This window comes from Embiotoca jacksoni, unplaced genomic scaffold (genome assembly GCF_022577435.1).
Source record: "Embiotoca jacksoni isolate LCO1_2020_lvr unplaced genomic scaffold, fEmbJac1.0.p SCAF_34, whole genome shotgun sequence".
Taxonomy (NCBI): domain Eukaryota; kingdom Metazoa; phylum Chordata; class Actinopteri; family Embiotocidae; genus Embiotoca; species Embiotoca jacksoni.
In genome coordinates, this window is record NW_027185386.1 from 3,776,284 (window position 1) to 3,803,493 (window position 27,210).

General features: G+C 47.9%; 2 protein-coding genes across 2 annotated transcripts; one reads left to right on the forward strand and one right to left on the reverse strand.

Moving 5' to 3' along the window:
- Nucleotides 1-842: 842 nt before the first annotated feature.
- LOC138207769 (liprin-alpha-3-like) lies at nt 843-18,524 on the forward strand. The gene is made up of 29 exons (XM_069165264.1): nt 843-1,028; nt 1,126-1,365; nt 1,436-1,495; nt 3,565-3,693; nt 3,805-3,897; nt 4,065-4,117; nt 4,247-4,340; nt 4,464-4,598; nt 5,278-5,361; nt 5,633-5,764; nt 6,593-6,655; nt 6,774-6,853; nt 7,215-7,383; nt 8,081-8,274; nt 9,225-9,462; nt 9,985-10,118; nt 10,239-10,393; nt 10,512-10,611; nt 10,722-10,803; nt 10,911-11,111; nt 12,238-12,303; nt 12,836-12,862; nt 12,990-13,165; nt 13,548-13,645; nt 15,142-15,317; nt 15,840-15,908; nt 16,041-16,203; nt 16,420-16,496; nt 16,695-18,524. The coding sequence occupies exons 1-28, from the start codon at nt 858-860 to the stop codon at nt 16,470-16,472; spliced, it is 3,435 nt and encodes a 1,144-aa protein (XP_069021365.1). The 5' UTR covers nt 843-857; the 3' UTR covers nt 16,473-16,496; nt 16,695-18,524.
- A 219-nt stretch (nt 18,525-18,743) lies between these two features.
- Nucleotides 18,744-26,262, reverse strand: LOC138207942 (uncharacterized). The gene is made up of 2 exons (XM_069165534.1): nt 26,106-26,262; nt 18,744-21,318 (listed from the first exon to the last, which is right to left on the reverse strand). Exon 2 carries the CDS (start codon nt 21,297-21,299, stop codon nt 20,076-20,078), a length of 1,224 nt encoding a protein of 407 aa, XP_069021635.1. The 5' UTR covers nt 21,300-21,318; nt 26,106-26,262; the 3' UTR covers nt 18,744-20,075.
- Nucleotides 26,263-27,210: the final 948 nt, after the last annotated feature.

Consider the following 27,210-nt stretch of genomic DNA (forward strand, 5'->3'; position numbering starts at 1 on the left):
GTGAGGTCGAAGGTTTAACGACTCGATCGTTCGCCGATGTTGAACAAAAAAAGTGTTGGCAGTAAACGTTTACAGTCTTTTCTTTGTTGGTTATTATGTTTGTTTTTGTTTTTTTGTTATTTGGGATAATTTCCCAAAGTTAGAAGCGGCGACGTCACGCTGAGATGTTTCCAGGTCCAGTTTGGCAACGGGTTCTTTTGTAATTATGACATCATTTGTTGGTTTCAGTCACACACACACAAAAAAAAAATCCATTACAGGAAATAAAATAAGTGTTTTTTTCACTATCAGGACAAATTAAATTTCACGCACCGATAAGCCCGTTAAAGCACGTTTCTGAAGGGATTGTGGGAAACGAAGGAAGTTGCCAACAAAAAGTCGAAGCTGCTTTTTCCTGCATCTACGAACGGGTTTGAATTTTCGATTGAAAACAGGTGAACGGAAAACCAAAAGGCTTTTTTAAAAAAAAATTTTAAATTTGCTTTAAAGTGGAGATTGTGTGTGTTTTTGCATTATTTTGTGATATTTTCAGATGTTTCCAGTCTTGTTTCATAAGAAGTTCAATCGATCTTTTCACTTTTACGTCATTTCTTGACTTCGGGTTCCTCTGAGAAAAAAAAGCAGCAGATTCTTCCTGGATTTCGCGGCGACATTTAAAAATCAAGAAGCGTCAGGAAAAGTACAAACGTCACGTGACTGTAAAGCTCGGATGTAGAGCAGACTTCGATTTCTTTGGTCTCCCGAGCGCCTCCGCCCGCTAAACTTTCTGTCCTCGTTAACTGGCGGAAGATGAATCGGTGGAGGCCTGTTTAGGGACCGTGGGAAAGGCCACGCGCTCCATTACAAAATAAACCTGAATGCAGCGACCGTCGCGGCGTAACGGTGTCTCTCGGGCGGTAACGGCGCCCTCTTGTGCCCTCTTGCAGGAGTTTGCGGTGCTGACCAAAGAGCTGAACCTGTGCCGGGAGCAGCTGCTGGAGAGGGAGGAGGAGATCGCCGAGCTGAAGGCCGAGAGGAACAACACGCGAGTCAGTGGCACGCTTTTGGGCGTCACCGTGTCCTCGCCGCCGCGCTCTTTTCCGAGTTTTTTTTTCTCACTGTGCGTTTCCCCCCCGCCCCCATCAGCTGCTGCTCGAACATCTGGAGTGCCTGGTGGCCCGCCACGAACGCAGCCTGAGGATGACGGTGGTGAAGAGGCAGACCCAGTCCCCGGCCGGCGTCTCCAGCGAGGTGGAGGTCCTCAAGGCCCTCAAGTCCCTGTTCGAGCACCACAAAGCTCTGGACGAGAAGGTGCGTGAGAGGCTGCGGGTGGCGCTGGAGCGCGTCGCCGCCCTGGAGGAGGAGCTGCAGTCCTCGTCGCAAGAGGTGAGGTTTCATCCCCCCCCCCCCCGGAGGGTTCAAAACAGAGCTACAGCTGATTCTCTCTCTGCCGCAGGTCGGATCTCTGAGGGAACAAATCAAACGACGGCAGCAGGGACTCGACAACGGCAAAGAGGTAACGAGAAACGAGACGCAGGTCTTTCAGAGAGGAAACCGACTCCTGAACGCAAACGCAGACAAGTCCAGGTTCTCCGGTAGAGACGAGGAAAGCAGCTGATTTCAGATCCTCCTTATCCTCCTTATCCTCCTTATCCTCCTTATCATCCTTCTTCTCCTTATCCTCCTTATCCTCCTTATCCTCCTTCTTCTCCTTATCCTCCTTCTTCTCCTTGTCCTCCTTCTTTTCCTTATCCTCCTCATCCTCCTTCTTTTCCTTATCCTCCTTCTCCTCCTTCTCCTCCTCATCCTCCTTCTTCTCCTTATCCTCCTTACTCTCCTTGTCCTCCTTATCCTTCTTATCCTCCTTCTCCTCCTTATGCTCCTTCTTCTCCTTATCCTCCTTCTTCTCCTTGTCCTCCTTATCCTCCTTCTCCTCTTTCTCCTCCTTATCCTCCTTCTCCTCCTTATGCTCCTTCTCCTCCTTATGCTCCTTCTTCTCCTTCTCCTCCTTCTCCTTATGCTCCTTCTTCTCCTTGTCCTCCTTCTTCTCCTTGGCCTCCTTATCCTCCTTATACATTTAATATAAATCAGATTAAACAGGAGCGTTTGAATAATTATGATGTTTTATTTTTTATTTTTCTGAAAAATATTTCACATTTTAATGAAATAAAATAACAAACCTGTATTTTTAGCCCACAGCCGTCCATCCAGATTAATAAAAACATTTTTAATTTTTTTTAGATGTAATACATTACCATGAAAAATCCTGTTCTTGTTACTGCTGACATTCGTCTCCATCGGCAACCAATATTTATTTTCTACATTCAGAAACCTGAAAATACGAAGTCAAGTTAAAAGCACCGATCATCATCAGAAAGCTTATTAAAGCTGATATTTTACAACCAGCATTAAAATAAGGTTTCACGGCAGTCGGTTTTCACCGAAAACCATAAATGAAATAAATGGAAAAGAAAAAACAGGATCGCTAAAGCAGTTTGATCCTTTCTTCCTCCGACACACGTAAAAAAAAACTGCAAAAAAAACCCAAAAACTGCTGCGTAATTTGGTCCCTCCATCAGCAGCTGAAGTGCTGATCAGGAGCCGCTGATTTGCCAGGAGCTGTTGCAGCAGATCAGCGTTGTTGTTGCCATGTGGCCGGCAGCCATCAGTCACAGGACTCCACTCTCCACTTCTGTCCACTTTAGTGGAAACTTCCTGCAGTCAGCGAAGTCTTTGCTTTTCTACCCGACGTCCTCTTCTCTCGGTTATTTATTCACCTCCTTTGCTTAAAAGTTATGATCTCTACCATTTTTTTTGACTCCCGGGTAAGTGATGCGTTTTTTTTTCCATCTCCGAGCAGAGACTGTTCATCCGGAGAGAGAGGTGGGCGGAGCTAACGCAACATCCTTTAACTGTCCATCGTAGACTCTACTGGGTATAAAAGTGTTCGTAGCTTCCAGGTCTGAAAAATGGTCCCGATGCAGAAGTGCCTGAAGCTGCAATACCACCGAGCGCCACTAGAGGTCGGCTCCAAAAAAGCCTCCGGCTCCATAGACTCCCATTCAACTTCTCTCATCAAATACAAAGTCAATAAAATGTCTCCAGCAGTTATCTCGGTGTTGTTCGCTAAAGTCGCTCCTTCTTATTAGTTTTCTGGAGGTCCATCTGAAAATAATCCCTCATTTATTAGAAAATAAGATTAAAAAAAGACCTGTTTTTGGGGGCGTGTCTGTTTGATTGACAGGTAAAAGTAGCAATAAAATAACTGAGATTACTTTTGGCATAAAAGTCCTTAATTTAAAAATACTGTGAGTAAAATACACTCCTATATTAATGTCTTTTTATTTGTAGGGATGCATCTTCTGTATGTCAATTTTTTTATTCAGAAAGCAACCAGTTACTGTAAATAAATGTATTTATGTTAAAATTATGAGGCGTTACAGTAGAAAGTAGCACCGGATTAAAATACTCTGAGATCGTTAGAGTTCCTCCAAAATAAAATACAGACAAAAAAAACCCTTCTGAAATCCTAAAACCCCAAACTTTCATCTCTACACATTTTATAAATCTTTTCTCTTCCCTCAGCGCCTTCCCAACGGACCGTCCTCCATCTTGGACGACGGCGAGGTCGACCGGCAGCGAGAGGGCGAGATCGAGCGCCAGCGGTCGGAGCTGGGTCAGCTGAAGGAGCGGCTGGCGCTCATGTGCAGACAGGTAAGTCGGCCCGGAGACGCTCAGACGGGTCCGGTGGCTCTCCAACACCCCCCCCCCCCCCCCCCCCCCAAAAAAAACAAAAAAACCTCTCTCTCTTTCACTTCCTGTCAGGTCGGGGAGATCGAGGAGCAGCTGACGTCCGCGAGGAGGGAGCTGGCCCGGTCGGAGGAGGCCAACCAGAAGCTGCAGCGGGACGTGAAGGAGGTGAGACGGAGAAAAAAAAACAAAATATATATCCCTATCGGGTTGTCGCTATGGTAACGAAGCCTCTCCGCCCCGCTACCAAAGAACCAATCTGAAATCTCTATCCTCCGGTGAACAAACCCTCCGAACACGTAAACATCCGTCCTCTCTTCTGTTCCCTCCTGAAGGCGCTCTGTCAGAGGGAAGACATGGAGGAGAGAATCACCACGTTGGAGCGCAGGTTGGTTGTTTGTTGTCGTCGTCGTCCTCCCCCACCTCCCCCCCTCCTCCCCTCCCCTCCGTGAACTCTCAAGGTTTATTTTTCCCCGAGACGGTTTCCTTGAACTGTCGTCGCTGCTGCGGTCTGCAGGTACCTGAGCGCCCAGCGGGAGGCGACGTCGCTCCACGACATCAAAGACAAACTGGAGAACGAGTTGGCCAGCAAGGAATCTCTGTACCGACAGGTGGGACAAGTTTCTCTTTCATCCCCGCGTGCCTTTCCGTGGTGTTTCTGATTGACGCTGAGTTTCACCCTCCAACCCCCCTCCTCCTCCTCCTCCTCTCCCCCCCCCCCCCCTTCCACGCAGAGCGAGGAGAAGAACCGGCAGCTTCAGGAGCGCCTGGACGACGCCAAGCAGAAGCTGCAGCAGACCCTGCAGAGGGCCGAGACGCTGCCGGAGATCGAAGCGCAGCTCGCCCAGAGGGTGGCGGCGCTCAACAAGGTGTGTGTGTGTGTGTGTGTGTGTGCGTGTGTGTGTGTGTGTGTGTGTGTGCGTGTGTGTGTGCGCGTGTGTGTGTGTGTGTGCGCGCGCGTGTGACTGCGTGACTGCTGCTGCATTTTTGCTGCAAGTTTGTGTGCATTCATGTAATAAGCAACCCCCCACTCCCATTTCCCCCCCCCCCCCCCCCAAAAAAAAAAAAAATAGATGAATACGGAATATTTTTGGTCGTCAAGCCGTGCCAACAATTCACCAGAAAAACATTTGGACCGATGAAAGTCACGGCGAGCTGTTTGATCCTTCGGGCGATCGACAAGTCGGGAACTGCACTTACCGCACAAATTCTACTTCGCTGCACAATTTAATTGAGCACACATTTAAAAAAAAAAAAAAAAATCTGTCGTTCCAGTAAATACGTTTTGTTTTTTGTTTTTTTAAGCACACGCCAACAAAAATCTGCATTCGGCCTCCTTCATTGTTTCCCGTCCACAACCGCTGCAGTCTCCTCTCACATGTCCGGGCAGGAGAAGATTAGTAAGCAAACTAAAGTCTCCTCCTGTAACGGATCCTGTGATCTGAGCAGACACTAATTGGTATAAACTCAAGTCAACAAGCTGCTTCCGTCTGCGGTGCGTTTGTAATCGGTGTTGCGACACCGTGTTTTTTTTTTTTCTTTCTCCAGGCCGAGGAGCGTCACGGCAACTTCGAGGAGCGACTGCGACAGATGGAGGCGCAACTGGAGGAGAAGAACCAGGAGCTCCAGAGAGTGAGTCACGCTCTTTCTCTTTTTTTGTGTGTGTGTGTGAGAAAAAAAACACACACACACACGCACACACCGCCTTTCTTCTTTCATGTCTTTCCTCTTTTGTCGGCGCACAAAAGCGCACTGATTCCCCCCCCACAAAAAAAACCAACAACTCAATTTGACCTTTCAGATAGAAATCTTCTGTCTCTCGGTGAAGCTCCGCCCCCTCCTCCCACTGATGTGTTGTTGTTTTGTTTTTTTGCGAATCTGTCTCTCGTCTCTGTGGCTTCAGGCGAGGCAGCGGGAGAGGATGAACGACGAACACAACAAGCGTCTCTCCGACACGGTGGACAAGCTGCTGTCGGAGTCCAACGAGCGGCTGCAGCTCCATCTGAAGGAGAGGATGGCGGCGCTGGAAGAGAAGGTGACCGCGAGTCCCGCTCTTATTTTGAAAATCACTCCGAATCGCCCACCTGTCCAGGAAGTCACCGGTTTAAACCTGAAAACGAGAGTCACATATCTCTTTTGTTATTTCCACAACAACTATTTCTTCCACATAGATAAATAGATAGAGAGATAGATACAGATAAAGTATGTAGAGGACAAATAAAAAAATTTAAAGAATGAATGACAGAATATGTAATAGAGATAGTAAAAATATTAATATAAAAAACATTTTAAATGCATATTATACGCAATTTCTATCCAAATAAAAATAAAATGATATTTAATTGAACTAAACTAGACTAAACTAAACAACAGGTCATCGTCTTATTGATGTAGGATGGATTTCGCCAGAGGGGAGTTATTATATTGTGTACAAAACTCTAATTAATGGAAGTTAATCAGCACATAAATCCCTTTACAGTGTATTATTTTTTGTAACTTACTTTCTTAGATGCACAATCAGCACTTTATTTATGCCCTCCTCCTATTTTCTTCTCTACTTTCTTTTACCGAAAGCGTTCTCTTACCAGGCGGCATCGTGACCTGCTGCGATTATTTTCCGATTTCCGCAACGTGAAAAGTAGTTTTTGTAGCTTCACGTTGGCATCGCTGCGCAAGTGAAGTTTAAATTTCTTTTCATGTACTCTTTAAATTACCTTTGATACATTTTGCAGGTAACTTTTATTATTTATTGTGTGCTTTCTGAATTTCGTGGTTTAAAACCGTCCTCACATGGGCAGTTTGACAGTTTGCTAACTCGTTACATTTTCCAATAATAAAGCCTCTGCGGTTCTTCTCTCTGCAGAACGCGCTGTCGGAGGAGCTGTCCAACATGAAGAAGCTCCAGGATGATCTACTGGCCAACAAGGTGGCCGCATCCTCCTCCAGGCTTCATTCCTCTCTGAAGACATATGTTCCCCCCCTTTTTTAAATTTTTTAAATTTTTTTAACCACCTTCTATTTTAATTTTTTTTTCCCACTTCCAGGACCAGCTGATAGCGGAGCTGGAAAGACTTCAGCTGGAGTTGGATCAGCTAAGGGCGAGGCCCGGGGGCTCCTACTCCAGGTCTGCGTTCACACACACACACACACACACACACACACACACACATACATGCTCGCTCGCTGCACAAACACACGCATGATCTGCCGCTGCTCACTCTCATCGTCTTGACACCAACTTTTATAGATAGATAGATAGATAGATAGATAGATAGATAGATAGATAGATAGATAGATACTTTATTAATCCCCAAAGGGAAATTTCTCTGTTCACCTGTTAGTAGGAATGAGACCCCCCCCCCCTCCCTGTTTCATCTTTGTGGTTCGTCTGTCATCGCCAAAGTCTGACTCACCTCGCAGGAACGTGTTTTTTTGTTTTTTCCCCATCTTTATCTGGTGTTTTTTTGTTTTTTCTATCTCCCCAGTCGCTCTCTGCCCGGCAGCGCTCTGGAGCTGAGGTATTCCCACGGAGGCGGGTCCCTCCCGGTCGGCTCCACCACTCATCTGGATCCCTTCAGCAATGCCTCGGCCGGGGGCGTGGTCAGGCGGAGTCACCGGGCCCGCTGGAGCTCCGCCCGGGAGGATTCCACCAAGGTGGGGGGGGGGGGGGAGGGGGGAGAGGAGGGGGGGGGGGATCCAAACACACCCGCGGCCTACTTCAGAAATGTTTGTTCCCTTATTACGGAAAATATATGCGAAACCATGTCAGAGGCCGTTTGATTGATGACGTCGGCGATGTTTTTTTTTTTTTATTATTTAGTTTTTTTTACTTTGAAAACAATGAAGCTCGACAGCACGAAGGAATGAGCTCAAAACAGACGATAATGTTATTGTGATCTATTTATTGGTAGTTTGGATCTTTTCGTGGGAAATCACCAAAGTAGCTTCGCTGCAGTGTGTCTGCAGTTTGTTTAAAAAGTTGCTTATTAGTCACAAATATTTCAAATTAAAAGCTTCTAAGCGCTACCGCGATCAATAAAAGTCTCCTACAGGCCGTTTTTATTTATTTTTTTATCACAACCCAGTCGGCACTGCGCACATTAAAACATCACCACTTAAAAAAATGATCTAGTCATGACTAGAAAAAGCACCCCACAAATATACGCTTCGTTATCTGGTATTAATTTAATGGCTCAATGATGTTAACATGAGATTTGCCTCCAAAACTTTTATTTATTTTTTTTTTTTTTAACTGCATAATAAAGACACAGAAACCGGATTTAGAGTTGAAAGCGAGATGAGTGTTTGTGTAACGGGATCCGGTGGCAGTGAGTCTTGCTCTGTGTTGCAGTACCCGGACTGGGAGAGCGGGACTCTGCTGGGGACCGGGTTCGATCCGGCCCTGGACGTGGGCTGCTCCGACGACGAGGACGATGGAGATCACCGCTTCGGCTCCGAGCTTCTGTCCCCCAGCGGACAGACGGACGTGCAGACCCTGGCCATCATGCTGCAGGAACAGCTGGAGGCCATCAACAAGGAGATCAAGTAAGGACGCTGGAGGGGCAGGGGGAGGGAGAGGGGGGAGGCAGTGTTGTTAATACTGATGCTTTAATATGTAAGTCAAGAGTCGAAAGTGCTTCAGGTGGAGCTCGTTTTAACTACTTTATATACAGCTTAGTGCAGCGGTGCCCAATCCACGGCTCGGCGCCCTCCGAGGAGTCGCAAGATCAATCCGAGGGGTCCTGAGATGTTTAACAGGAAGAGATTTTTTTTTTTCTTAACTCTCCCGTTGTCCTCGGTTCAAAATGACCCGCAGCTGTGTTCAACCAAGTTCTATTTTATTTCCATATTTTTTGGGCTGTGAGGGTTTCTTTAAAGAATGATCAACCAAAGATCCCAAAAAAATATAAAAATACAGAAATAAAATAGAACTTGATTGAACACAGCTGCGGGTCATTTTGACCCGAGGACAACAGGAGGGTTAATTAGTATTATTTGTGCATTTATTCGGTCGGAGACGAGAAATCCTCTCTGTTGCTAGGGTGGTTGCCAAGGGTCGGACTACTTCCCGGAGTAGTAAACATTGCGCACGTTACATAAGGGTCTCACTCGTTGTCTTTCCAGTTTGTCGGTCGTACCCCGCGTGTCGCCGTGGAAACGGAGATGACAGGAACAAAGAAAGTTTTATATTTAGGGAGTGAACTGCCGCCGCAACATGAAAACATTCAGATTACGCGTCGTGTTGAGACGGCGACTCGTTGCACTGGAGGGTGATTTAACGCCGCTGCTGGTACGACGGTGACGTCATCGGCGGTGACGTCATCACAGGGTGTCCGTAAGCACCGCCGAAGCACAACATTTGTTGTTGTTGTTGTTGTTGTATGGAATAAACAAGCAAAGTACAACAAAGTATATTTGAGAGCTTTGAAGGAGCCTGTAGGTGGATTTTCATCTCCTCCCCCACTCTTTTTTTTGTGTTTTTTTTCTCTCTCCAGACTGATCCAGGAGGAGAAGGAGAACACGGAGCTGCGGGCCGAGGAGATCGAGAGCCGGGTCAGCGTGGCGCTGGACAGCCCGCCCCTCCCTCCCTCCACCCTGGGGAGGGACGGCGGCGGGCGGGGCTTCATCCCCTCGTCCATCACGTCCTCCACGCTGGCCTCGCCCTCTCCGCCCAGCTCCGGACACTCCACCCCTCGTCTGCCTCACTCCCCGGCCCGCGAGACCGATCGCCAGGTACCTGCCGGGACGTGTTATTATCGGTTCACCTCCGTGTTCACAGTTCACGAGTCGATTGCTGACGTTTTACAGAAAGGTCAGAGGTCGTGGAAGTTCATTTTTTTCGTTGGATGTTCAGCGGATGTAATGCAGAGTTTTGTCTTCGTAACTTTCGGATTTTCCCACGTTATGTAAATATAATATTAAACCATTACTTATTACCGTATTATTATCATTTTGCATGAAAATAATTAATCAATCAATTGAGCTGTTAATGTGCTCGTCGGGATAATCGCACTCCCGAAAGTCTGAAGTGCAGTTGAAGCGTAACACCGCCGATGGCCACCAGGGGGCTCCGCCAAACCTTCCCGCTCCATATAGAGTACAACTCTTGTTCCCGAAACCGGGGTGATGTTTGGGGTGTCTGTTTTTTTTTTTTTTTTATGGATGTGATTTCTGCTGGAGGTGGGCGGGGCTCAGCGTCCGTCCGACTAAATGCCCCGCGTGTCATATTCGTGTCATATTCGTGTCATATTCCAGAACAGCAAAGACGACGACCGGTCGCTCGCTCTGCTCGACTCCACGCCTCCTCCGACTCCTCGCGCGCTGCGGCTGGACAGGATGGCGCTCACCCACCCGGGGGCGATGCTCGACGACCCCCGCGACTTCCGCAGGTGAGTTCCGGCGTCGCGCCTTCCCCCGCCGCTCGTTCTGGGGGGTGGGGGGCATCCTTCGCGGCCCCCCTCCCAAAAAAAAACAAATCGGCGACTCTCCCTTTTGCCGTCCTCCTCCAGCCTGTCGGCGGACGGCAGCAGCTCCAACAGCAGCCAGGACTCCCTCCACAAGTCCAGCAAGAAGAAGAGCATCAAGTCCTCCATCGGGCGGCTTTTCGGGAAGAAGGAGAAGGGGAGGATGGGACAGCCGGGGCGGGACGGGTCGGCGTCTCTCGGTGAGGACGGGGGAGGAGGGAGGAGAGAGAAAGGGGGGGGCGGGGGAGAGGGGGTGGGGTGAGGTGGATATAACGCTGACGCTGAGCAAATTGACACCTGTAGTTTCTTTCTCCCCAGCCTCCACGCCCTCCGAAGACCTGGCCTCCGGAGACCCGATGGGGATGAATAAGACGGGAACGCTCGGCCCTGCGGACAAAGACCGGCGCAGCAAGAAGAAGTACGTGAGACGTGTTGCGTTTTCCATATTCTGATCTGTCGTTTCCACGGCGCCCCCGCCCTCCCCCCCCCCCCCCCGCCCCCTGTAAACCGTCCGTTCTCCTCGCCTAGGCACGAGCTGCTGGAGGAGGCGTGTCGCCAAGGACTTCCCTTCGCGTCCTGGGACGGGCCGACGGTCGTGTCCTGGTTGGAGGTTCGGAGATGAATAACCGCGGAACTGAAACCCGGACGCGCGTCACATTTATTTATTTTTATTTTTTTTTAACCTTCACTTCATTTATACTTTTGTTCCTGTTCCAGCTGTGGGTGGGCATGCCGGCCTGGTACGTCGCCGCCTGCCGCGCCAACGTGAAGAGCGGCGCCATCATGGCCAACCTGTCCGACACGGAGATCCAGAGGGAGATCGGCATCAGCAACCCGCTGCACCGCCTCAAGCTGCGTCTGGCCATCCAGGAGATGGTGTCGCTCACCAGCCCGTCCGCCCCGGCCAGCACTCGCTCGGTGAGACATCCCCCCCCCCCCCCCCCCCACCACCACCACCACCACCATGAAGACCACGACGTGAGCTCAGACGTGAAGGTCGTCAAATTGGTTCAAAGGGTTAATTGGAATCTGCTTTTTCAGCAGAAACTATAAAAATACCGTCAACTATCCGTCTTCTTCTGATCGGCTGTGAAACACGACAGGAAGCAGCGACGCCAACGTGGACCCCGCCAAAATAAAACAACAAATTACACAGTGACTGTGACGGCTGCACGTATAAATAAAAAACAAATCAAATGGTTTTAAAATTCGGATTCTTCATCAGTCCAGAAAAACAGATTAAACTGTTTTTTTTTTTTAATGTTGATTTACGCATTAATATGAATATTCTTCATGCTTAAAATACACAAATTCAGTAAGTAAGTAAGCAAAACGTAATTGCGAGAGTGATGACGTTGAAATAAAAAGGCGGGAAAAGCAGAAAAGAACGAGAGCAGAAGTTTAAAGTTACCGGGAGGAAGAAAACGAGGAACATGATAAAAGTCAGACGTGATGAGTGAAAGCTGATAAAAGTTCTGCCTGGAGATCAGAGCTGGAAACCAGAACCCACTTTTTTTTTTCCAAACGTGGCGAAAAAGGACAAAACCAGATGTCGAGTAAAGTCGTAAAAGGATCGCACGCACGTTTCAAGATAAAGTCTGAAGCGACTCGGCGGTCCGAACAAACGCAGGATCTCGGTTTGTTTCTTTACAGGACGAATATCGTCGACGGCACGACGGGATGTGGATCCATCGATCCATCGATTGATCGATTAATCGATCGATCAATCACTCAATCAATCCTGCCCGACAGATTTATCAAACATCAGTTCACGCTCGGACACTTTTTTGTTGTTGTTGTTCTTCGTTGAAATCGCCACGGCAACGAGAAAGCGAGCCGTTCTTCTTTATTGTGGCTTTTTACGGCCGCACGGTGGAAATCTACCAGCGCTGACTCAGCACCCGACACACACAGACATGGCAGTATATAAAATATATATATATATATATATATATATATATACAGTAAATATATATATATATTTTATATATATCTGTATTATATTTCTCACAGCTTCCCCTCTCTTTTGTTCTCCTGATTTCAGTCCACCAGTAACGTGTGGATGACCCACGCAGAGATGGAGTCACTGAACGCCGCCACCAAGCCTCCGGTTAGTGCCCCCCCCCCTTTCCGGTCTCTGCCCCCCCCACCTCCCGCTTTTTATGATTGTTTATTTACTTTAACGTTTCGTCTGGTCTGAATCACGTTGATGAGTCTCTCCCCTTCCTCCTCCTCTCCTTCTCCTCTTCCTCCTCCTTCCCTTCCTCCTCCTCCTTCTCCTCCTCCTCCTCCCCCTCCTCCTCTGTATTTCTTTTTGTACTCCTCTCTGGTGGGCCGTAGTGTCGAGCATCTTCTTCTCTCCCTGTGGTCTCTGTTTCAGTGTGAACTGCTTCCGACTAATTACCCGTTCACTAACACACTGTTCCTCCCTTTCTTGTCCTCCTTTCCTGCTGCTGCTCCCTCCTCTTCCTCCTCCTCCTCCTCCTCCTCTTCCCCCTCCTCCTCCTCCTCCTCCTCCTCCTCTTGCTTCTCCTCCATCATCCGTCCATCTCTCCGTCCATCCTGCTCCCTCTCCCCTCTCCCCTCTCCCCTCCCCCCCTCGCCACCTCCACCTCCCTTCCCTGTCCGCCTCTCCTCTGCAGGAGCTGAAGGAGTTCAGCTGGGATCAGGTAAGAAAGTCGGAATTAAACGCAACATATCTCTGCCAGTGATTTCGTGTCGAGCGGAGGCCTTGACGGAGGTGAGTCATCTCCTCCCCCCCGACCCCCCTCCCTCACACCCTCCTCCCCCCTCCAGATACTAGCCTACGGCGACATGAACCACGAGTGGGTGGGCAACGACTGGCTGCCCAGCCTGGGCCTGCCGCAGTACCGCAGCTACTTCATGGAGTCGCTGGTGGACGCCCGCATGCTGGACCACCTGACCAAGAAGGAGCTGAGAGGGCAGCTCAAGATGGTGGACAGCTTCCACAGGTTAGACGTCAGGCATGCGGCTCTGGGGGGGAGGGGGGGTTGTGAGGAGTTATTTGTCTTAGTAAAGAAAGTTTTGGTTTCAAAAAGACAAAGCTTCTTTTAACGACCTTTTTTTTTCTTTTGCGGAAAAATAGCGTAAATTTTCCCAAAAAACGTGTTTGAGTTTGCGTTTAATTATTATTAGGATTTCCTGAATAACTCTGTCGTCACCTCTGACTCCCTGTGTGTGTGTGTGTGTGTGTGTGTGTGTGTGTGTGTGTGTGTGTGTGTGTGTGTGTGTGTGTGCGCGTGCGGGTGTGTTGTTGGCTGGATCGTTCACGCTGCTCTGAGGACACGTGAAAAGTGCCAACACGCCCTTGATTTGACCTTTGACCTCTCCCAGGGTCAGCTTGCACTACGGCATCATGTGCCTGAAGCGTCTGAACTACGATCGCAAGGAGCTGGAGAGGAGGCGAGAGGAGAGCGTCCACCATAACAAAGGTGACCCCGTCCCCTCCGTCTCTTCCGTCCCCCCCAGCTCGTTAGTCCGAGCTGTTGTCTTGTTCAAAGCATACCTCAGTAATTACTATATAAAGGTGTAACTCACATTTATTGTTCAGGTTTCAGGTGCAGACCTGATTTTTCTCACATTATTCAGTTAAATAATCTGCGTTTTGTTAACTTCAGGAGTTTCTTGAGCACTTTTGTATTGTTTTCCACCGAGTTCAGCGTGCGGCCACGTAGTCGGGAGGAGCCCGGGATCGAACCGCCAACCTGACGATTAAGAGGCCAAAACCGTTCTCTGCCATCTGAGCCGCAGACGCCACGTTTAAAAACAGCAAAACAAACGTTTAAATCATCACGAACTCCTGAGTCAAACCTTTTATAATAAAATACAAAAGGTTGTTCCTGTCGCCTGCCCTTTTTCTTTTTTCTTTTTTTTTCCTGGTTATGTGAAAATACAACAACAACAAAACCTCCCGATTAGTCTTCGTCTGCTATAAATAAGAATAATAGAGCAGAATAACATCTACTGCAAAAGGACGAAATAAAACATGACATTGTTTTCCGATGCCTCACTATCGTTTCACTAAATATTTACAACAACCGCATTTTGGATAAATAATCATCAGTAAAGTGGAAACAATGACGAAATTCAAGTAAATAAAGTAAATAACATTAAAATATGACGTCACTGTAAAACTTTAGGTTACAGAGGTAACCCCGGTTCTCTGACAACACGAGTGAAACACCGTTTCAGGGACGTTATGGGACGATATCAATATAATATCAATGTATTTTCCAGCTGACACTAATCGCTAAAACATGAATACTCTGATTAACGGTTTATCTTAATATTTATATCGGCCTGGATGAGACGGAAACTTTAAACCGGGACTGAAGGTAAAACTTTTTCAAACCCAATTAAGCCTCTCCTGAGGATCATTTTCACTTTGGTATAAATCAACTAGGGAACACTGTTAGTCCTGTTGTCTTTAATTTAATAAAGGAAGTCGGTTTACTACGTTTGCCTTTAAACTAAATCTCTTCAAATCAAGTCGACATAAAAAGAGAAAAAGAAAAAGTTCCAAAGTAAACCATTAAAACGATTTACTTTCTGACATCAGCTTTTCCCATGTCAAATAAAGTTGAAACTAAAGCCAACATTTCCTTTGATTTCCTCGGACCACCCGTCGCTTATTGTTAGTTTTGGTTGTGTTTTTTTTAGAAACTCGGAAGACATTACGGGCCGCAGCGTTCTCGTCGGCTGGGTCGCGGTTCCATAAATGTCAACAAGTCGGGTTGTTAAAACGAACCCGCGTCTCAGCGCCGGCGGTCGCACGGCGTCCATTTACACTCCGTCTGAAAAAAACAAAAAACTTTTACATTTCTGAGCAGCTGATGGAATCCTTTCAAAATAAAAGCTGAGCAGACCTGCTGTGTTTATGCTCTCGACCCCCCCCCCCCCCCACCTCCCCACCACCACCCCCGAACAGATGTGATGGTGTGGTCCAACGAGCGCGTGATGTGCTGGGTGCAGACGATCGGGCTGAAGGAGTACGGAGACAACCTGCGGGAGAGCGGCGTCCACGGAGCTCTGCTGGCTTTAGACGACACCTTCGACTACACCGACCTGGCGCTGCTGCTGCAGATCCCCAACCAGAACACGCAGGTACCGGACCGGGTTCGGCGAGAGCCGTCCGTCTCTCACCGCTAAATAACACCGCTTCACGTGGTTCTGAATCGTAAACTGCTCCAGATGTGTTTTTACCACAAATAAAATGACTTTTTTTTTTTTTTTTTTCTTTCACCAAAAAGTCCAGTTAACTGGTTTAAAGTACTTGAAAGCGCATCCAGAATCTAACGTACATAATTGACGCCGGGCCTAAAATGAACATTCGCGTTAATATGACGGGCTGTATTGATTAATATGATGCTTTTCTCTGTGACCAGATGTCTCCTTCGTTACAAAAAAAAAACAAAAACCTGATGTGAATTTAAGTGAAACCGATGAAATGAGATTTAAAAGAAAAAGACAGGAGAGATTTTTTTTTCCAAACGACACGAAAAACACGTTTGTTTTCACTGGAAGATGATTTCAAGTCAGCGCGAGTCAACGTCTCGCAACGGTTATTCCTTTTATTTTGAAGGGGCTCTCATTAAAGCTCTCCGTCACCTCCTTCCTGTCCCGCAGGCCCGGCAGCTCCTGGATCAAGAGTACAACTCCCTCATCTCCATGGGAACCGAGAGACGACCCGATGAGGTCAGCACGCGGAAAAACAACAACGACGACAGCAAATGAAATAAAAAAAATTAAAAAAAAACGACGAACGCAGGTTTGACGGCGTGTTTTTCACGTTTTATTTTATTTGTATTTATTTTTTTGGGGGGGCAGGACGGGACGAAGACGTTCAGCCGCTCGCCCTCCTGGAGGAAGATGTTCCGGGAAAAGGACCTCCGGGGCGTCACCTCCGACTCCGCCGAGACCCTGCCTGCCAACTTCCGTGCCTCAGCCATCGCCACGCCCTCCGTGACCCTGAGAAAGGTCCAGAGCGACGGTGAGCACCACCCCCCCCCTCCACCACCACCACCACCACCACCACCACAAACCACAATCACCAGTTGTTGTTTTCTCGCTGCTGTCAAGTCGCCAGTGGAATTTTTTTTTTTTTTTTTTTTTAACTGTCGAGTAGTTTAAAGAAACGCTGTATATTATCCCTCTGGAGTTAGGATGATAACCCCCCCCCCCCCTCCCTCCCTGTCTGCTCTCTCAGCCAGCTCCGGGGCCCGGGGCGAGTCTACTTCGGTGAGGACGTACTCCTGCTGAGGGCCCCCCCTCCCCCTCCCCGAGGTGAGTCCATTGACACTTGAAGCGTCTGCGTTGTTTTTGTCTCGTCCCACGACTTCTCTGAAGCTCGTCTGCTTTTTCTTTCTTCGTGTCCGTAGTTCCTCTCGGCTTCTTTTAAAGTGGTCGTTTTGGGGGGGGGGGTCGGTGGGAGTCGAGTCGGGGCCAACGGCGTTTTTTTTTTCTTTTCTTCTTTCCCCTCAGGGTGCCGACTGACTGACTGACGGACGGACGGACGGACGGACGGACGGACGGGATCGGGGACGAATCAATGAAGAAAGAAGCAATGAATTTAACCACTTAACTTCAAATAAGAAAAAAAAACAACCTCTCGGTCCGACCGTTCTGCAATAACAGAAGCAAAAAGGAAGTGCGAAGGAGGGAAAAGGACATGAAGAATGTATGAATATATTTTCCCAGCAGACGAGGAAGGGTTGAACGGGATCAGCTGTTTGTCTCTCTGTCTCTTCCTCTCGCCGGTGTCGGTCCGGCTCGCTCTCTGCAGACTCTCCTCCGTAATCAGAGCTCCTTCTTTCTTTTTTCTTTCTTTTTTTTTTTTTCCTTCCTCCCTTCAGAGGGAAACAACTCGCTGCCACTCAACCGTCCGAAAACAGCTCGACACGTCGCCTTACAGCCGATAACGGACGTCCACCTCGCCGAGTCGGGATTTCCAACAGCGCCGGCGGGAAACGACAAACGATGTCAGAAACTAAACGGCGTCCGGTGTCGGGCCGTCGCCGTCTGTAAAACACGTCCCGGACCGCCGTTTAGCTCGGATTACATCACAGGTCCTCACACGTTGTCCGTTCAGCACCTTAAAAGCCGGAAGGCGGAGCCAGGTCAAGGGGGCGGGGCCAGGTTCAAGGGGTGGGGTTGGGAGGGGGGGGGTCCTCATTGCGTTCCACAATTTCATGATGTCAGTGGCAGGAAATCCAAACTGGAGACGTAGAGTCGGGATACAGTTGCCTCCGATTTGACCACGAACTAATACGAAATAGCTTGAGAGCAACGGTTTGACGTACGTCATGTGAGCTTTATTGTTCAGTTCTGGCGACGATTACGATGTTCTTAACAAAATACTGAAAAATGTCACAATTAGTTTTAGTTTGACATCAAATATTCAGTAAAAAAGTAAAGTTATCTCTCAGGTCTTTAGTTCGTAGACAGTAACGAGATTCCTGTTCTTTATAGGGGCGTGGCTTGTTGCTAAGTTACACGTAGTAGTAAACGTAGTGCCGTTACTACGATATCATTTTTTTTTAATTATTTTTTTTTTATCTCTAATCATGTGATGAATGATACAGCACATTCCCCATGTTGTAGAAAAAAAATCCTTCTTTGGCAATCGACTGTTTAAACAGTTACACGAATACAACACTTATCAATAAGTGAAAAATATTCATAACTGCAGACTTGGTAGCTGAGCTATTTCAAGCAAAACATTTTCTGACTTGCAAATAAGCATTAATTCTGTGGTGGAAAAGTGTCGTTTTAGTCAATAAGAATAATAAAGACTTCTTTCACTGCAGTAATTCATCCTGTGTGGAATTTTAAATGTTAATAAATTAAAAAAAATCTTTCTGGTGAGATTAAAAGAAAAAGTCTGGAAGAGACCAGACCAGAAAAGTGGATTTTTTTTTTTTTTACAACATGGCAACCCAGAAGTTATAAAGTTAGTGAGACAGCAGCTTTTACTGGCCTCTAAACTATTGTTGTTGTTTATCATAAACAGGAAAAAAAATAACGCAGATCATTTCAAAATAAAAGCCCTTTTATGACACGTGCCTGACTAGAAAGTGGTACCCTAAGTCTGAAAATCGACGGCGTCACCGGGCGCTTCGTGACTCGTAAACCATCAGCTCGATGTCCTGCCGGGTTACCGTGACGATGACAGGAGAGGCGACAAAGAGACCAAACAGCAACTCAAGATGGAAAGATACCGAAATCAAAAAAAAGAAAAAAAGGGGGACGGACAGAAGCCGGTCATTTTACTGCACACACAAGCCATAACAGAAACTAAGAGCTCTCTAGGGAGGGGGGGTGGGGGGGGTGGGGATTCAGAAAGTGGCGGGGGGGGGGGGGGGGGGGGGGGACAGGCCGAGGAAACCCCGGGAAACAAAAACCTTTAGCCTCTGTGTTTACGATGCATGTCCAATAAACGACAACGACCTACAAACATTTTTTTGGTAGTGAAGATGATATGAGGTGTCGTTCAAAAAAAAATAAATATATATCTGTATGATAAACCTACGGGGGAGGGGGGAGGGGGGGGCAGCCTGGGGGATCAATTTGTAAAATGTGTGTATTTTTTTCAGTTGTATTTTTGCTTTTTTTACGATAACTATTTATTTTCTTTAGGTATGTATTGGATAAATGTACGTACACGTTCCGTTCCTTCTTGGCTTCATTTGAACTAGTTTTAAAAAGTAAATATGAAACAACATTCAAATACGCTACCCGTACTGTATGTGTACATTTTGAGAACAAATTGTGCAACAATTTAACAGATTTTCTCATGATTAAAAAAAAAAAACAAAAAAAACAAAACAAAGTGATAGTAATACAAATTGAAAAATATCATCTGGAAAATAAAGAGTAATGATGACGATAATGAAAATGGTGATGTAAAATAAAAGAATAATAAAGCGGTCCAGATGGATCTGCTGATCATTGAAAACTGTTTTTGTCCATTTTTACTCAAAAACTATTATTAATCATAATTTACAGCTTTATACTTAATTATTACAATTTTACGTTACTTTATATAAAATTGTTTATTCATTTCTGAGGCAAATATTGTGGGGTTTTTTTTGTGTTTTTTTCTTACAGCCGACAGCTGATTTTTCACAGAAAATATGCACAACTTTTACCAGAGGAATTATAAATTACGGCAAATAATAACTATAACACTTCTTCGGAAAAAAAAAAACAAAAAAAAAACCTGCTTCTTACCGGTAAAAAAACATGAAATTTACAAATTCAAATTTGTAAAATACAAAAAATTAAAAAAAAATACTGAGTACAAAGATCCTTTATTACGATGTCGGACTGTCTGAACGACTCTCTGCTTGACACATTCAGAGGTCGGAGCAGTGACGCGGAGCCTCAGTAGGTGGCGCTGCTTCCCTCTTTACAACTCCAGAGCAGAACCGGAGGCTGGAATTATCATCAGACACTGGAGAGACTTCTTCTATAAATACACACAGATATACAGAGCTTCATACATAAAGGTATACTGGTGTCATCTCGTACACACATATATATATATATATGTATATATACATATATATATATATATATATATATGTATGTATATATATATAAAAAGGAATATATTAATATCAAAGACATACACATGCTTACGTACTAGTCGACAATAACTTAGATTATGAAAGATAAATCATACAAAAACATCTTACAGTGAAATCTATATGGGACAATTTTCCCTAAAAATCTAAACATGAGGTCTTCTTGTTTTTTGTTTTTTTTAAAGTCGTGTTCGAGGGGAAAAAAAAAAAAAAAAAGCGAGAGAGAGAGAGACAACTACTTCCTCTCTCTCTCTCTCTCTCTCTCTCGCTCTCTCTCTTAGCCCCGCCCCTTCCCCGTTAAGACCTCCCTCCCCGCCGGCTGATTCGTCCTGGACAGCAGCACGCAGACGCAGGACGAGTCGATCCGGATCCACCTCCAGCCGACCCGGTTGTTGGCGTCCTTGGTGAGCGCTCGCACGTACGACTGCTTGGCCTTGCACTCGCTCCGCCATTGTTTCTTATCCACGCCGAGGCACCCGGCGCCGTCCACGCCCGTCCCCGCGGACCTCGCCGCCGTGCCGCCGCCCCTCGCCCTGCTCGGAGGCTCGGCCTGGCGGCATCGTGTCTCGTAGAAGTACTGTTTGAGCGGTCCCGTCTGAGTCTGGATCTCCTGCAGGATGGTGACCTTCTGTCCGTGGGAGTCGGTGGCCGTCGTCTTGTTCGTGATCCAAACGCTCTCCGCCTCGCACACCGACTTCTCCCCCCTCCTCTTGTCGCCCAGGTGCGAGCGTTTGTCCCTTTTGACGGGCCGGGCCGCCTCACCGGTCGCCCCGGACGAGCCGGCCTGGCGCGGCGCGGCGGTCCTGTCGGTGGCGCGGTCGCCGTGGCCCTCGACGCGTCCGTCCGCGTCCTCCCGCTCCTCCCCGTCGCCGTCGTCCTCCGGCGGGCCGGTCTCCAGCAGCAGCAGGAGGGGCGGGACGTCCGGCGGCGACGGCGACGGCGAGAACAGGACTCGGGGATGCGCATCCAGGAGCAACTCGTCCCCTCCGAGGAGGCCGTCCAGACCCGGACCCGCCTCCGTCAGACCTCCTCCCGTCCGCCGGCTCCCCGAAGGAGCCGTCGGCGTGGCAACGGAAACCTGCGCCGGTCTGCGTTTGGACTCCTGAGTGACGTCCTTCTGGGAAAAGTCCGCGGCGCCGGAGCGATGTCGCCGGCCGCCGTCGGGCGCGTAGTCCTTCGGTGGGGAAGCGTCCCGGGGAACGTCCTCGGTCCTGAAGGTTCGTCCTCCCACGGGAACGTCCGAACCGACGCTGCTTCGCTTGTCGCCGGCCGAGTCGCCGTCCGATCGGTGCGTTCCTTGATTCTCCGCGCTGGAGGACGTGGGGCAATCCTCGCGGTCCCGAGGGCGGCGCCGGGTCGGTGCGGCGGCCGCGTCGAGGCGCGCCGCTGGCTCATGACGCTGCGCTCCGCGGGCGGCGGCGGCTGCAATCCTGGACACGGGGTTGTGAGGGAAGGGCAGGGCCGAGGCAATCACCATGGCAACCAGGGGAAGCCAGTGCATCACTCCCAGGACGTATCAGCTGGCGGTCAGAAAAAAAAAAGGGGGGGAGGGGGTGGGGAGGGAGGGAGGGTAAGACAGAGTTACTTCATACTTCAAACGGTTCAATCAAGACGCAGTTTTACAAAAAAAATAAACGGACCAGCGGAGGTTTTACTGGCGGCTTTTTACGACGTCTGAACGGCCGACGTGCGGCTTCGAGATCTCGGCGGATCTCGCGGAAAAGCGGTGAAACGAACACGAGCGAGGTCGACCCTCCGTTTTTCTTGGCGGCGGAGCCGAGCTCGCAGGTTCTGGAGACCGAAAGGAAACGGACCCGAGCGCCGCTAAAAGCTTTTCTCAGATCCGAAGAGTGCCTTCGCCTCCGAGAGGATTTAACCTCGGGTGGCGTCCCTGCACACACCTGAGGGGAACTAACCTGGCGACCCCCGGACGAGACGGCTCAGGAAAAACATCCGGCACCAGCTGAACTTTTTACGTTCGGCTCCTCGTCCTGGACGCCGCAAAATAAAATTTGCGGAACAAAACGCACAGAAATCCTCCCAAAGGAGCAAAGAAACAGCAGGTTAATGTTATTAAAAGTGTATTTTGGAGCCGCAGCTATTAATTATTGATTAGTTGACCCACAAGAAAATAAATCGGCAGCAATTTTCGGCAAGCGAAAAAAAAACAAATATTTGATATAGTAAATATCTGATGTGATTTTTCGTCTTATGAGTCATAATATATGTAAAAATGTGCGTCTTTGGGTTTTGGACTGATAATCGGACAAAACAAGGCACTTTAAAATGAGATATAGACCTTTTTTTTCTCTCTCTTTTCTTTAACGGTGTTTCTGTTTCAAATGGCCGAACTGTTAATTGATTGAAAGAAATCTCATTTTTTTGAAGTCGCAGCCTGATTCTGTAAAAATGAATTGAAATAATGAAAGTTAAAGGAGTGCGTTGGTGCCGTTTCACCTGCGGTCCGTGATCTCGCTCGTTGAGTCATTCTTTCTCTTTTGTTTGGTGAGTCGTGATGAACCGCGGAGTCATTATGATAACAAAACGGCACGCGGACGACTTTTTCTGCTTCGTTATTCGTCCGGCTTCAGTTAACAAAAACAACACAAAAAAAAAAAAAAAAAGAAGCTGAGTCAAGCGGGAGGTGATTCACACGTGTTTCAGAGTGACTAACGAGCTCAAGTGTTGCAGTCACCCTCCGTCCATGTGGAGCAGGTACAGACCAGGAGCACTCAGCTACCTGTCTGGGAGGGAGGAGGAGGAGGGGGGAGGAGGGGGGAGGAGGGGGAGGAGGGAGGAGGAGGGAGGAAGGTCACCTGGAAAGAGTTAAACCGGGAGGAATGATCAGAATGCAGTAATGCACCTTCACTGTGTCCTCAGGGCGAAGAAGATGATGAAGACAACACGCAGGGTAACACGGAGAGGTGTGTGTGTGTGTGTGTGTGTGTGTGAGAGAGAGGTAGGTGTGTGTGTGTGTGAGGTGTGTGTGTGTGTGTGTGTGTGTGTGTGTGTGTGTGTGTGTGTGTGTGTGTGTGAGAGGTAGGTGTGTGTGAGGTGTGTGTGTGTGAGAGAGAGGTAGGTGTGTGTGTGTGTGAGGTGTGTGTGTGTGTGTGTGTGTGTGTGTGAGGTAGGTGTGTGTGTGTGTGAGGTGTGTGTGTGTGTGTGTGTGTGTGTGTGTGAGGTGTGTGTGTGAGAGGTAGGTGTGTGTGTGTGTGTGAGGTGTGTGTGTGTGTGAGGTAGGTGTGTGTGAGGTGTGTGTGTGTGTGTGTGTGTGAGGTAGGTGTGTGTGAGGTGTGTGTGTGAGGTAGGTGTGTGTGTGTGTGTGTGAGGTGTGTGTGTGTGTGTGTGTGTGTGTGTGTGTGTGTGAGAGGTAGGTGTGTGTGTGTGTGTGTGTGAGGTGTGTGTGTGTGTGAGGTGTGTGTGTGAGGTGTGTGTGTGAGGTAGGTGTGTGTGTGTGTGTGTGAGGTGTGTGTGTGTGTGAGGTAGGTGTGTGTGTGTGTGTGTGTGTGTGTGTGTGTGTGTGTGTGTGTGTGTGTGTGTCAGCGGCGGCCATCAGCGAGTGACAAAACAAGATCCTTCCTGTGACAGGACCTGTAGTCAGCCGGGGGAGGAGGAGTGAGAAGAGGAGGGTGGAGGGGTGGGGGGGTGGGGGGGGGGCCACACCCTGGACACAATGCTGAGCCCGCCAAAGGAGCCGACCGGGTTCGTGGTCGCCCCGAGGCGCTCTGACGGGACCTGCTTTGTCATGCCGACGATAAATCACATCAAAAGAGCCACCACAGCTCAGGCGATCCGATCCGATCCGATCCGATCCGTGCACCGGTTCCTGCCGCGGGGTTTTATTTTGTGTTGTCTATTTTTTTATTAAAACGGTAAATCAGAGTGCTCAACACGCCCTTCGAAAGGGTCCGCTCCAGACCAGAAACAAAGCCAAAAGTGTTTCGTCTGAGGTCAACGCAGCGGAAGAGAGCAGATCGTGGCGGAGAGAGGCGGAGCCACAGGGGAACCGTTTGTTCTGTGCGAGTTACCGGTTTGTTCCTCGGGACTTCGGCAGCCGAGCGGCCGTCTGACTGGGTTTATGTAAAACAGCAGCGGTGGCGACGCTCCATCTGCCACAACGGCACGCATCGTTTGGGCTCCAGCGAGGCCCGCAGACGACCCCCCTCCCTCGCCCCTCTCTGGACCAGACCCAAGCACTCTCAGCCTCCCTCCCCCCTCTCCCCCCCTCCCTCTCTAGTACAGTAAGACAGCTCAACGCCACACCGATGTTCATCATCTCCGCAGCCCCGAAGGAGCGAAAAGAAAGGAAGCCGAACAGCTCATCCAGCAAACATCCCAGAATAAACACACTCGACTCTCAGAGGCCTTCTCGTTAACGCTCGCTCGGATCCTCCGCGCGTCTCATCGCGTGTTCACAAACACCGTCAGAAGAAGCTCGTTTTCCTGAAACTGTGGCAACGCGTTTCCCAGAAGACGTCACTTTGAAACGTCACGTTGTTTTCAGCTATTTTATTGTTTATTTTTTTTTATCTTAATCATATCCGGGGTTTGTTTCTTCTTGTCATCGTAAACAGGACTTTGAGCTGCATTTTGGACTCCAAAATAGGCTGCTGATGTTTGATTTTAATTTTCCTGGCATCTGCTGGTTCTTTTTTATTATTATTAAGGTAAATATTAGATCTATAAAACATCATAAAACTGTGAAATGTCATCACTTTTCTCATTTTGCTCCACCGACCGGCTTAAAGCCAGAAAAATGTTCTGAAGAGATGCAAGAAGTTGCTTGAATGTTTGGCAATCGATTGCAATATAATTGACAATATTAAAAATTGTGTTAATATATAATACTTAAAGCCATAAACCCAACCCAACCCCCCCCCCCACCCCCCCGCCCCCGCCCCACCCGTTGGTGTGCAGAGACACAGTTTAAACAATGAAGGAAAGCGTTTTATGAAAGTAAATCTGGCGCCTGGCAAAATGGTCTGACTCCTGTTTGGAGGGCTGCCAGTGTGAACCCGGTGTGTGTGTGTGTGTGTGTGCGGTGGGAGGGGATGGAGGGGGGTGGGCACCTGGCAGCAGCTACTGTGCTACCAGAGTAATCTGATTTCGGAAAATTTTTCCCTGTAAACAGTTTTCTTTCATCACATCTGTCTGACTAAGTCCTCTGATATGCATCAGAAACAACAGGAGTGGCTGTGACACCGACAGGCAGGTAAATGTTGGTCCTCCCTCTCTGTGTGTGTGTGTGTGTGTGTGTGTGTGTGTGTGTGTGTGTGTGTGTGTGTGTGTGTGTGTGTGTGTGTGTGTGCGCGAGAGAGAGACAGTAAACTAAAAGCCTCACATGTGTGCTCATTTACATTGCCCTGCTGTCCCACTGCAAACAAACCCATTAATTCCAGGTCTGTGATTGTTTGGCAGCATGCTCGGCCTGCAGGAAGGACCCCCCCCCACCACCACCACCACCACCACACACACACACACCTCCACCCTGTAACCATGACTCCCTATGAAGGGCTCCAACTCTCCCAGCTCTGTTTCTTAAACAGAAAAACACACCTGAGATGACACTAAGGATCCCGACAACCCTTTTTTTTTTTTTTTTTCTTCTTCTTTTAAACCTGGTTTGGTGACGTGACCAAACACGCAGCGCGTGAAATCTGACTCCAGGTTCAGTTTGTATAAAGAATGCGATGAATGAAATTCATATTCTCCGTCTGTGATCGTCTCACTTGCACTTTCAACCAAACCACACACACAAAAAAAAAAAAAAAAACGCCCACGGGGTCGACAGGGAGGAATTAAAGGGATGAGCCGCAGTTATGTTTTCTAGCCCGCGTGATCTACCTGCGGGGTTGGGATCGTGTCTCGGTAGCTCCCAACACACCTGAGTGACTGCCAACGAAAACAAAATGTAAAATATATCCTACAAGTGCAGAAGCACGCAGCGTGATACGGGACTGAGTGAAGTGCTTTGAACTGAGAGAAGAGGTGACATCATAAAGATAAAAAAAAAAATAATAATAATAGTACAAAAAAAAAGATGTAATGTTTTTTTTTTTAAACAGTGTACCGGTACATGCATGAATTAAAGTGAGTAGATTAGCTGATAAACACGTAAATAAATCAAATTTTTTTTTTTTTTTTTGCATGAACTGCCCTAATTAAATAACTCTGTGGTCGCTGCTCTCATTATGTAACTAGAAGTCTGTCTGAAGTGACTGAAAACATTCATAAACCCATAAATATGTGTGTATTAATTCATCCTTGTGTAATCCTCGAAGGGGTGTTGAGAGTGGGAGGTCCGTACCGTTGAGGTGAGATCCGGACCCCGCGTCCCTCCAGCTGACACCGCATTGATTATCAAATCCAGTCGCTCAAAACTGGTTCAAAAAATATCACCTAAATTAAAGACAAAACTAATCACAAAAACGGTCCTTCTTCTTTTAATAGTCCGTGACATCGCATGTGTCTGCACCACCCCCCCCTCCTCACCCTCCCACCACTACCACCACCAACCAACCAACCAACCCCCCCCCCCCCCCCCCCACAAAAAAAAAAAAAAAGTTAAGTTTAAAGTAAAGCAGAAGAGTCCCGTCCGAGGAGCGCTTCTTCCACTACGGAGGACAAAAAAAACCCCAAATGGTGTCAGAAACGTCTCCGCGCCTCCAAAATCTACATGTTCCGTGAGCGGTGAGCTTCCTCCGCTGAGAGAGATCTGTCAGCTCCAAACGTGAAGGAAGAAGTGGAGCGGTCGAGAAGTTTTTAAGATCTCAACTCCGCCTGAAACGCGTTGGAGTCGAAGTCGGGACGGCCGGTTAAACCTAGCGCGAGCTGGGAATGCGACTTCCGGTTGTGTCTTTCAAAATAAAAGCCCCCTTCGGGAAACCTGCGTTGTGACAGAACGTCGCGGGCGCCGGAACGCTTTTTACTTTTCGGGGCAAACCCGGCTACTTCCGGCGCGAGCTCCTCGCTAGCAGCTGTTAGCTCGACGCAGCTAGCGACTCCGGTTTCTCATGAGAAGCGCAGAGACAAGGCGAAACTTTTTTTTTTATTTTTTTTATTTTTTTTTTTTTTCTTCTTCTTCTTTTCTTTCTTCTTTTCTTTAGGAGGTTAGTAAATTGAAAAGAGGTTTAAAAAAAAAAAAAAAATGAAACGAGTAACATCTGTGAGAGCAGATGGATCAAAAGAACCGCCTCTCAAATACATTTAATATAAAACAGTATTTCAGGATTAAGTCGGCAAAAAAAAAAAAAAAAAAAAACCGGTCACATTCCCTCACGAGCTCGATTTGACGCTTTCAAATGAACGTGCGTGACTGAGATGTAGTTACCGTTACCTTTCCCCTTTTTTTAAATTTTTTTATTTATTTATTAATTTATTTTTATTGGCCTTATATTTCCCAAGAAGACAGT

Coding starts and splice junctions, on each gene's coding strand:
- LOC138207769 (XM_069165264.1), top strand. CDS start 858: ATGCAGCGACCGTCGCGGCGTAACGGTGTCTCTCGGGCGGTAACGGCG. Junction 1,029..1,125: donor CCGAGAGGAACAACACGCGA/GTCAGTGGCACG, acceptor CGCCCCCATCAG/CTGCTGCTCGAACATCTGGA. Junction 12,304..12,835: donor ACGCCGCCACCAAGCCTCCG/GTTAGTGCCCCC, acceptor TCTCCTCTGCAG/GAGCTGAAGGAGTTCAGCTG.
- LOC138207942 (XM_069165534.1), bottom strand. CDS start 21,299: ATGCACTGGCTTCCCCTGGTTGCCATGGTGATTGCCTCGGCCCTGCCC.